Below are 12407 nucleotides of genomic sequence, written 5' to 3'. Positions count from 1 at the left end.
TATTAGGGATTGTAATTAAAATAATATTATGGGGATTGAAAATGCAATTTTATAATTACATATTTGCCCAAAGGTTAAAGGTGTAATTTTATAAACAATGAAATAATTGCATATGTGATTCAATGTCTAAATATGTAATTTTAAATCAAATCAAATGATTGTACATTATCATAGGAGTTAGATGTGCAATTTCATAAATTGCGCACTTAATCTCTACCATCAGTTATAAATAGAGGATAGTTGTGAAATGTGACGTACCATTCTTTCCATCATTTCCATTCCTTAAGGTATGTCTTTTCATTAAATTAATTATTTTAAATTTTTCTTTAGTTAATTATTTATTTATTTTAAGTACTTAATTGGTTTATAAATAGAAATTAAAATTTGTAACTTTAGAGTTCTTTAGTAATTGATAAAAGATAATATTATAGTTAAGTTTAATTAATAAAATCAAGGAAGATAAATTATAATTTTTTCATTTCAAAATCTTAACTTTGGAAATTTTAAAATTTATAAACTAGTTCAAGATATATTGAGTTTTAGTTTACTTAGCTTAACATTATTAAAGATTGTAAAAAACAGATTTGAGGGAAATATAGAGAGTAAAGAAGGAGTGAGTAGGATAGAAAATAACTTGCTATAATAATTGTTAATATCATCATGATAATGAGTATGGAAATTGGGCCGCTACTATATTTATATATGTAGACATGGTAAATTCAAATGAGAAGAAATATAACAATTAGCACTTGAGGCTTAAATTTAAATTACTTTGATCTAGTTATGTGATAAGATGTGAAGAAAAATTGTTATAATAGTATCAATGGTGAGATATGATGGAAATGTGGTAAAGAAGAATATGGATTGAATAATAAAATTTACTAATGGGTATGGATGTATATATATACTTGTGTTAATTGAAATGAAAGTGGATCAAGCATGAAATGGAAAAGTAATATGGTAGTGTATTGGCAAACTTAAATTATACATGTAATAATTTTATGAAATTTAGATAATGACGATAACGAGAATTTCATTTATATTATTATTACTACTAGTTGACAATAAACTAGTATCATTATTTTTATTAGGGGTACGCTATTAAGTAATCTATCTTATCTTATAAGTTTAGTTTAGATGTGACAATTTGGAAATAACAAGATAAGATATGATTAATGTAGAGTTTATTGTATTAATGCAGATATTGATCAAGGAAATCGCGAAAAAGGTAAATATTGATGTTTTTCAACTACAGTGCAAAATACATTTATATGTGTAAAATATATGATTGTTTTTTTTTTTTTTTTTGGCTATGTGATATGGTAGTATGTTACATGTGCATTGAATTTATTTGGAAAACGTAGGGATAATTTCGTTTTCAAGATCATGCATACTTGTGTTGTTATGCTGATTAAGTTACAGTTGAAAATTTTGAATGTGAATATCATTATAGATGTACCGTACTATTGTGTTTGAATAACTATACCGCTTTAAGACTCTTGACGGTCATTAAGAGTAGCCAAGGATAGGGCATTGGAAGTTCGGCACTTGTATGCAGGCAGTGCCAAGAGGTCCCTTGGTGGCCTTGGAACTGCAGATAGGCACCTTGAGCAATGTATGTAAGTAGGCTAAACCTTGAATTTGTATATATGATATACTGATGTGGCATTTTGAGTCTCGATGGGCAACGACGGATGCGTTGATAGTGGTTTTCGTGCAAGAAAGGCCTTGTTATTTTGAGCTCATACGGTACACTATAATAAGGATTTAGGCCCATGTATGTTTGACATGCATCATTGCATTATCATATTTACTGAACTTTATGGTTCACATTTCGTATTTTGTACTGTAGATGCCACCGCAAGAGACTGAAATTGTTCGAACCACTAGACATGCCAAAATTATTGAGGACCTCAATGCTATACATGTTATATATAGACGTACCCACTATACACGTTTTTATACGGTGATTGACGAGGCAGAAGAGATCGAAACTTTTGAAGACGTTGAGGATTTTGTAATAGTAATGATTGATGTTCACGACTTGGTCACTTGTTGTTACGTAAATACTATAATGTATATGGAGTAGACAGCAAAGTGGCATTGTGTAAAATAGGAAAATGATGCCTAGTAAAAGAGTGTAGTGAAAATGAAAGAATTTTGACAGACTCCCCCCCCCCCCCTCGATGTGTTTGACTTCAAAGTCAAAATTGGAAAACCATTATACCAATCTTAAAAGTTGTGAATTTGGAATCTGAAGATTCCATCCTATCTTCCAAACATTTGGTTATCAGAAGGATATACACATCTCCATTTCGGAGCTGTAAAATTCGCTCTTACCCTCCATGGGAGAAATGGTCTCCCTGCAGTTTCAAGAATTGCACTATATCAAAGTCTGTCAAAATTCTTTTATTTTCACTACACTCTTTTACTAGGTATCATTTTCCTATTTTACACAATACCACTTTGCTGTCTACTCCACATACATTATAGTATTTACATAACAACAAGTGACCAAGTCCTAAACATCAATCATTACTATTACAAAATCTTCACTGTCTTCAAAAGTTTCGATCTCTTCTTCCTCATCGATCACCGTATAAAAACGTGTACAGTGGGTACGTCTATATATAACATGTACAGCACTGAGGTTTTCAATAATTTCGGCATGTCTGGTGGTTCGGACAATTTCAGTCTCTCGCGGTGGCATCTACAGTACAAAATACAAAACGTGAACCCTAAAGTTCAGTAAATATGATGATGCAATGATGCATGTCAAACATACATGGGCCCAAATCCTTATTATAGTGCATCGTATGAACTCAAAATAACATGGCCTTTCTTGCACGCAAACCACTATCAACGCATCCATCGTTGCCCACCGAGACTCGGGAAGCCACATCAGTATATCATACATATAAATTCAAGGCCAAACCTACTTATATACAGAGCTCAAGGTACCTATCCGCAGTCCCAAAGCCACCAAGGGACCTCTTGGCACTGTCTGCACACAGGTGCCGAACTCCCAATACCTTATACTTGGCTACCCTTAATGACCGTCAGGAGCCTCAAAGCGGTATAGTTATTCAAACAAAATAGTACGGTACATCTATAATGGGATTCACATTCAAAATTTTCAATTGCAACTCAATCAGTATGACAACACAAATATGCATGATCTTGAAAACGTTATTATCCCTACGTTTTTCAAATAAACTCAATGCACATGTAATATACTACCATGTCACATTGCAAAAGAAACAACCACATATAAACACATATTAATGTATTTTGCATTTTAGTTGAAAAAAAATCAATATTTACCTTTTTCGCCATTTCCTTGATCAATATCTGCATTAAGGCAATGATCTCTACATTAATCATATCTTATCTTGTTATTTCCAAATTATCACATTTAAACTAAACTTATAAGATAATATATGTTACTTAACAGCATACCCCTAATAAAAATAATGATACCAGTTTATTGTCAACTAGTAGTTATAATAATAACAGTAATAATATAAATGAAATTTCGTTATTGTCATTAACTAAATTCCATAAAATTATTACATGTACAATTTAAGTTTGCCAATACACCACCATATTACTTTCTCATTTCATGCTTGATCCACTTTTCATTTCAATTAACACAAGTATATATACGCATTCATACCCATTAGTAAATTTTCTTATTCAATCCATATTCTTCTTTACCACATTTTCATCATATCTCACCATTAATACTATTATAACAATTTTTCTTCACATCTTATCACATAACTAGATCAAAGTAATTTAAGTTTAAGCCTCAAGTGCTAATTTTTATCTTTCTTCCCATTTGAATTTACCACTCATATAAATATAGTAGTGGCCCAATTTCCATACCCATTATCATGATGTTATTAATAATTATTATACCAAGTTATTTTCTATCCCTACTCACTTCTTCTTTACTCACTATATTTTCTCCTAAATCTATTTTATACAATCTTTAATAATGTTAAGCTAAGTAAACTAAAACTCAATTTATCTTGAGCTAGTTTATAAATTTTAAAATTTCCAAAGTTAAGATTTTGAAATGGAAAAATTATAATTTATTTTCATTGATTTTATTAATTAAACTTAACTATAATATTATTTTTTATCAATTACTAAAGAATCCTAAAGTAGCAAAATTTAATTCCTATTTATAAACCAATTACGTATTTAAAATAAATGAATAAATATCTAAATAAATAATTAACTAAATTTTTTTTAAAATAATTAACTTAATGAAAAGACATACCTTAATGAGTGAAAATGATGGGAAGAATGGTATGTCACATTTCACAATTATCCTCTATTTATAGTTGATGGTAGGGGTTAAGTGTGCAATTTATGAAATTGCACATTTAACCCCTATGATAATATACAATCATTTGATCGGATTTTAAAATTACATCTTTTGACTTTGGACCACATATGCAATTATTTCTTTATTTATAAAATTGCACCTTTAACCCTTGGGCAAATAGTGCAATTATAAAATTGTATTTTCAATCCCCATAATATTATTTTAATTAAAATCCCTAATAACATTTATTCTATCATTAAATTAAGTCCCTAAAATTAAAAACAATCTCCCTAAAATATTAAAAATCTTTAATAGAAAATTTTGGGATATTACAGGAGTGGGCTCTGCTCCTTTGCTCGGACGATCTTCAGTAATTCATACATAGCTTTTGGTAGAAAACTTGGAATTGTTATCTGTTAAAAAATGTTAAACTACTCATTCTATTATCTTTTCATTGATATTTATTTGCCTTGTGAAGATCTTTGTACCAAGCTTTGTGCTCCAATTTTCGCACCTAGTGTGCTTATTGGTTTCTCATTTTGCTTCTTCGGCTTTTGGGTTTTTGATCCCTTCACTTCATATCACCTTGCTTTTTCTTAAATTTCTCTTCTTTCTCATCTTCCAAATGCTAGGCTCTTTATTTTCATTTTAAAAACCTTGATTTCTTCTCGTTTTCATGTCATTTTCACCAATGTAACTTGAATTAGAGGATTTCATCCTACAAAACAATAACGAACCAAAACTCAATAGATATTGACTCTAACACTCGAAATATAAGTAAAATGTCTTAGAATATGGACCTAAATAATCGTATAAAATGCACTTATTATTTGATAATTTGGACGAGACAAATATTGCATATCAAACACGTCACTACCTTTATCCAGTTATGCAAACTCAGAGACTAAAAGCCAACCTAGAAAAGGCCAAAGAGTGCTACTAACATCATCAAACATGAAGATCCCTTTTTTGCTTAGGCTATTTTTAGATTCCTTAATGATAGTTGATTCTGACATTTCCTGCAGCCCGATCACTACATTATCCCGACGATTAATTTTTGATGAACTTAAAACTCCACCTATGGAGTCCTCGACCATATGGTAGCCTTGAGACATTATGCCCGACCACATCCTGCCAGGCTGCTCACATATTGCAATACTTGTCCTCGAGCATCAGCAGTCCTCGAGCATATGCTCCCCTCACAACATACGATTGTTGACCCTTTGGAATTCCTACGCAATTAGGACTCTAACTCAACCATATACTTGACTCCCGCAAGGATTCTATCCCGCATATAATTTTGGAATGTGACCAACTCCTTAACTATTCAGGACTCCAACAGAGAAGGACATCCAGCTAGTTGAGTCCCACTAGGAGAATGTCGCTTACTACTATAAATACAGAACCTTTAGCCATTATTCAGGTACGTTTTTCACTGTTTTCCAACATATAGCCTCACGCATATAATTCCCTTTCTGACTTAAGCATCGGAGGGGCGACGAGAACACACCTCGTTGCCTTTGTTTCAGGTACCGGAAGACTACGATCGTGCTCAACTCGAATCATCAAGCTCGAAAAATCTGCAGGTTTGATTTTTGGTAGCATTATTGGCACCGTCTATGGGAAATGCTACCAAAAGCCATGGTTAACACGCGATCAGGTATTCCTCCTGCAAGCTCATCCGCTCCCATCCCTTATCCTATCGAAGATCAACCGACTCCTCATGAAGAATCCTCGAGAGTTCCCACACCTCTGCCAGCAGTCATTACAACCGAAGCCATTGAAGAGCTGCGTTAGCAGGTGGCCACGCTCACGCAACTGTTAAATCAAAGAAACTTACATCCGTCACCAGCGCAGGCAGAGCAAAACGATTTTATGGCCGATGCTCGAGCATGACCACCAAATCCAGCAAATGGAGGAGTAGGAACCTCGGGTATTCATAAAATGGCCTCGGGCTCGAGATCAGTCGCCATGGATTCCAGTGAAATTGCTCGGATCATTCAAGAAGGAATTACAGCTGGCCTGCAACATAATGCTCAAGGGCCAACAGGTTTCACCCCTAACACTCCATTCACGCCAGAGATATTGACATATTCCTTGCCCGACAGATTCAAATATCCTCGCATTAAAGAGTATGATGGGACGACCGACCCCATCAACCATCTCAATGTATACACTGATGTCATGAACTTGCAAGTTGCGCCGGATCAGGTTATGTGCAAAGCCTTTCCACAAACGCTGACAAATGTTGCTAGGGATTGGTTCTCGACATTGGAGCCCAACCCCATAGCCTCATTCTCAGATTTGGCTGAAAAGTTCTCAGCCTTCTTTGCAAGTAGCAAGCGAATCAGGAAGACCTCGTCCTCTCTCATGCAACTTCGCCAGGGATCAACCGAAATCTTGCGAGGATTTATAACAAGGTTCAACAAGGAAAGGCTTCAAATACCCGACCTCCACATCACAGCAACTGTCTCCGCCCTCACTTACGCCGTAAGATGTGAAGCTTTCAAGATGTCTTTATCAAAGACCCCGTCGCAAACAGTGATCGAGCTCCTCACCTGAGCTGAAAAATACATTAATATAGAGGAAACACTAAATCCAAGGAGATCTGGTCCTTCCCATGAAAAGATTGAGAACAAAAGGCAACATGATCCCGTCCCCCAGCATGAGTTTTCCCGGGATAAGCGCAGGAACGAGGCGCCATCAGCACCTCTCACTCGGTTGAACACCTCTAAAGCAAACATTTTGATGGAGGTTAAGGATATGAAAGAATTAAAGTGGCATTCAAGGATGAAGTCATCCCCTGACACAAGAGATAGGAGCAAGTATTGTGAATTTCACCGGGATCATGGGCATACTACAGAGGATTGTCATGCTTTACAGCGAGAAATTGAAGCCCTTATCAACAGAGGATTTTTAAAGAATTACATTGGTCATGATAAACGGCCAAGGAATGACCGTGACAATCGGAAAGAGCCTGGGGCTGGAAGCAGTGCTCAACCCATTGTCGGAACCATTAATATTATCGTTGGGAGTATAGCGTCCGACGAAGACACAAGTAGTGGGCGAAAGCAGTATGCTCGCCAACATGCTCATATCCCAAGAGAATCAAGTGATGAAGTTAGAGACATCACTTTTGGTGCAAGAGATTTGGAAGGAATATCATATCCTTATGACGATGCCTTGGTCATTTTTGCGGTTGTGGCTAACTTCGAAGTAAGGAGGATTCTGGTTGGAGTGCCGCGAAAACATACCGTCGCAAGAGGCTTTCACCAAAATGAGAATCTCTCCCAAACAGCTCAAAGCAGTAAAAACCCCCTACAAGGATTTGGTGGTGGAATCATTATCCCTGAAGGCATCGTCGAGCTCCCGCTTACATTAGGAGCTGGTAGTACACTACTGACGGAGATCACACCATTCCAAGTATTTAACACCCCAATGGCCTACAACATCATTCCGGGAAGACCCTTACTGAACAAGATCTAGGCTATTGTGTCAACTTTCCACCTCGCCATGAAGCTCCCCACAGGTCATGGCATCGGAGTAGTTCGAAGAGACCAAATGGTGGCTAGACAGTGCTATGTTACAAGCATCCGAGGCATGAGTGCTGACATCATGCAACTCGTAGACCTCGAGCTCGAGCCAAGGGATAGATTGGCCCCCGTTGAGGAATTGGAAGTGGTCGAGCTCGAGCACGAAAAAGTCGTTACTATTGATCGGGATCTGAAGGCCAACCTCCGGGAGGAGGTCATCAGTTGTCTGTCTCGTAACATTGATGTTTTTGCATGGAAGGTGGGGGATATACCAGGGATAGACCGAGAAGTAGCTGTCCATAAACTTAATATCAGCCCAAGGGCCAAACCTGTTAAGCAAAGGAAGAGATAGTTTGCGTCAAAAAGACGTGTGGTCATTCAGGAAGAAGTCGGCAAATTGTTGAAAGTGGGGTTCATAAGGGAAGTCCAATACCCCGATTGGCTCGCTAATGTTGTTCTGGTGAAAAAGCCCAGCGGTAAGTGGAGGGTCTATATTGGCTTCATAAATCTGAATAAAGCATGCCCAAAGGACAGTTACCCGCTACCTATGATCGATAATCTTGTGGATAGCACATCCGGACATAAGCTGTACAGCTTCTTAGATGCATTCTCAGGGTATCATCAAATCCTCATGGCCAAAGAAGACCAAGAGAAGACTTCATTCATGGCTGATTCAGCCATATATTGCTATAGGGTGATGCCATTTGGGTTGAAAAACGCTGGGGCAACATATCAGAGGCTCATCAACAAAGTTTTCACCGATTTGATAGGGAAGAACATCGAGGCCTATGTGGATGACATGTTTGTAAAAAGTAAGAAGGTGGAGGAACATATATCCGACCTTCAGGAGGTGTTCGCCACCCTACGAAAATATAAGATGAAGCTCAACCCAGAGAAGTGTGTATTTGGCGTAGCTTCAGGAAAGTTTCTGGGTTTTATGATCACTCATCGGGGCACTGAGGCTAACCCCGAAAAAATTCAGGCTCTGGCAGTAATGGAATCACCAAGGACCAAGAAAGAGGTTCAAAAGTTGACAGGCAGGGTAGCCGCCTTAAATAGGTTCATGTCCCGAGTAGCAGACAGGTGCTTCCCCTTCTTCAAAGCCCTCAGGGGTAATCATTGCTTTGAATGGAATGAGGAGTGTGAGAAGGCTTTTCAGGAGCTCAAGCAGACATTGGAATCTCCCCCCATCCTCACCAAACCCGAGCCCGGAGAAACTCTTATTTGTACTTAGCCGTATCTCAGAATGCAGCGAGTGGTGTCTTGGTGAAAGAGGTTAACAGGGGCCAGCAACCCATTTATTACGTAAGCAAAGTCCTACTTGATCCAGAAATAAGATACACTTTGGCAGAACAACTTGCCCTTGCACTGATAGTAACAGCACGAAAACTTCGGCAATATTTTCAGTCACATCCTATTGTTGTGCTCACCAATCAGCCACTAAAACACATTCTTCATAAACCAGATGTCTCAGGAAGATTACTAAGGTGGGCAGTTGAACTCAGAAAATTTGACATAGAGTTCAAGCCCCGTCCATCTATCAAAGCTCAGGCCTTAGCTGACTTCATTGCAGAACTCACCCCAAGGCCTCGGGGGCCAGATAGTAGCTCAAGCTTGAGCATAGCTGTGTGGGAAATTTTCGTGGATGGAGCATCAAACTCCTCGGGCTCGGGAGTCATAATCATAAGCCCGGACATGCTCATAAACATTCAGTGTGCACTAAGGTTCGAATTTGAGGCGACCAATAATGAAGCAGAGTATGAGGCCGTCATCATAGCCATGGAACTCGCCATAAATCTCGAGCTTGAAAATATCAAAATTTATAGTGATTCCCAATTGGTGGTTGAACAAATCGAAGGGACGTTCGATAGAAAGGATGAAAAGATGAGCTTATACTGCTTGAAAGTGCATGATCTCCAGAGAAAGTTCAAGAGTTGTGAAATTGTAAAAATTTCTTGGGCTGAGAATTGTAGGGCCGATGCCTTGTCAAAATTGGTGTTCATGGGAATAGATGGGCTTGATAGGATAGTCTACGTCAGAATTGTAACCGAGCCAAGCATCAATCAGACCATAGGCGTCATGGATATTGATAATGAGCCATCATGGATGGACCCAATAGTGGACTTCATAAAACATGGCCGCCTTCCAGAAGATCCTCGGGTAGCGAGAAGCATCCGGTCCAAAGCTTTGAGGTATTGCATGATTGAAGGTGTTTTATTTCGTAGGACCCTCACACTTTCATACCTCAGATACCTTAGGCCTTCCGAATCATACCAGATCCTAGAAGAAGTTCATGAAGGTGTAAGTGGGAACTATCAAGGAGCTCGGGCATTAGCCTTCAAGCTCATAAGATGTGGATATTATTGGCCAACCATGAAGAAAGACGCCTAGGAATATGTCAAGAAGTGCGACAAGTGCCAAAGATTTGGCAATATCATCCACCCTCCTGCAGAAGACCTCACTAACATTAGTTGCACAGCCCCATTTGAGCAGTGGGCAATTGACATCCTTGGTCTCTTTCTAATAAGTAGGGGACAATTGAAGTTTGTGGCTGTGGCTGTAGAGTATTTCACTAAGTGGGTAGAGGCCGAGCCTTTAGCAACAATTTTAGAGCCGAAGTTAAGAAGTTTCACTTGGAGATCCATCATATGCAGGTTCAGGATACTGAAAGTCCTCATAACTGATAATGGCAGGCAGTTTGACAATGCCCACTTTAAAAACTTTTGTACCGACCTAGGGGTTGATCACCGTTTGACGTCGGTTTCCCATCCTCAAAGTAATGGTCTTGCCGAAGTGACCAATCGGATTATATTGCAAGACCTCCGTACAAGGATCGGTGATGCAAGAGGTTCCTGGTCTGACGAGTTGCCTTCCATACTTAGGACGTATAGAAACGTCACACAGAACTGCTATAGGGGAAACCCCCTTCATGTTAGCTTTTGGTATTGAGGCCAACATTCCTATTGAAGTAAGGTTACCCAGCCAAAGGAGGCTCGAGCCCGAAGATGCAGGGCGCACCACTGAACACCTTGACCTCTTGGAAGAAGTTCGTGATCAGGCAACTTTAAAAATGGCCTCCTACCAAGATAAAACAGCAAAGTACTTCAATAAGAAAGTGAGGACGCGAAGATTCAAAGCCGGAGACCTTGTGTTAAGAAGGGCCGAAGCAACAGGTCATGCCCCGAGCAAGCTAGGACCAGTTTGGGAAGGGCCCTTCGAAGTTATACGACAACTCCAAGGAGGCGCATACAGTTTAAGGGATAAGTCAGGAAGGCCGCTTCCAAGATAATGGAACGCAGAGAATTTAAAGATATATTACAAGTAACTTGGTCTTCCAGTGATCGGTAGTCAGGCCTGTGCATCAAGGTTCACGTTTTCAATTCTCAGGCCTGCGTGCCAAGTTTCATTTTTCGGTATTCAGGCCTTGGTGATCACGTTTTTAGTTGTCAGGCCTGCGTGCCAAGTCTATTTTTAAAAAAGTATAATAAGAATTAAGCTATTCGTCAAAATATGATCTAGCTACAAAATGCCTTGCCTCACGCAAGCAACAAAAAGCCTTGTCCCGCGCAAGCAAACAAAAAGCCTTGCCCCGCATAAGAAATCAAAAGCCTTGCCTCGCGCAAGCACGTCAAGTAACATTCCCGATCACAAGTGCCCGATCAATGGTGTGAGAGATCTTATAAAAAGGCCATTACTGTCCTCGGGAATCACGCTATAGGTCGATACAATAACGTCGTCATACATACATGCTTGGGCTCAACACATAATGTTCATAAATGATTTTTCAAATTGAGTCCTCGAGATAACTTGCATACATGCTCGGGCTCAAAACATAATGTTCATAAACGATTTTTCAAATTGAGTCCTCGAGATAACTTGCATACATGCTCGGGCTCAACACACAATGTTCATAAATGATTTTTCAAATTGAGTCCATGAGATAACTTGCATACATGCTCGGGCTCAACACAATGTTCAAAAATGATTTTTCAAATTTAGTCCTCGAGATAACTAATACATGCTCGCGTACGTCAAGGCTAAAGCTTCATCTAGGCGTCGAGATATTTAATTAATCTAGGCGTCGAGCTGTCAATTCACCCTAGGCGTCGAGATATTTAATCTAGGGGTCGAGTTGTCAATTCACCTAGGCATCGAGATATTTAATCTAGGCATCGAGCTATTAAGTCATTTTTAGACGTCAAGTTATTGAATCATCTTAACGCTCGCTATTTGAGTTTGTCATGATCGAGACATCAGCCATACATGATCGTGCAAAATGAAAAATACTTGATCGAGCAAAATACGACAAAAAGAACATTATCTAAGATCGAGCAAAATACTTGTTCAAAATACAAAAGAAGGGGGATGTCATCATGAGAAAAACATGAACTAATCTAGGTCCTCGGCTCTTTCTCCCGAAGCTGTGCTCCCTTGCTCTTTCGCCGCGTCCTCGCCGTCAATATCGACCTCATGGTCCTCGACGGTTTCCTCGGACTCTGAAAGCTCGAGGTCATCAGCAACCTCGGGGATGCTCTTTA

General features: G+C 38.7%; 2 protein-coding genes across 2 annotated transcripts; both read left to right on the top strand.

Moving 5' to 3' along the window:
- Window positions 1-6307: 6307 nt before the first annotated feature.
- Window positions 6308-7822, top strand: LOC111404383. Its single transcript, XM_023033196.1, has 2 exons — window positions 6308-6877; window positions 6965-7822. Exons 1-2 carry the CDS (start codon window positions 6308-6310, stop codon window positions 7820-7822), a joined length of 1428 nt encoding a protein of 475 aa, XP_022888964.1.
- Window positions 7823-7849: 27 nt separating this feature from the next.
- LOC111404382 lies at window positions 7850-10260 on the top strand. The gene is made up of 3 exons (XM_023033195.1): window positions 7850-8158; window positions 8252-9011; window positions 9122-10260. Exons 1-3 carry the CDS (start codon window positions 7850-7852, stop codon window positions 10258-10260), a joined length of 2208 nt encoding a protein of 735 aa, XP_022888963.1.
- Window positions 10261-12407: the final 2147 nt, after the last annotated feature.

The sequence above is a fragment of the Olea europaea genome, chromosome 11, assembly GCF_002742605.1.
Source record: "Olea europaea var. sylvestris chromosome 11, O_europaea_v1, whole genome shotgun sequence".
Lineage (NCBI taxonomy): Eukaryota > Viridiplantae > Streptophyta > Magnoliopsida > Lamiales > Oleaceae > Olea > Olea europaea.
The sequence above is the reverse complement of the archived record's forward strand: the minus strand, read 5'-3'. Positions and strand labels throughout refer to the sequence as shown.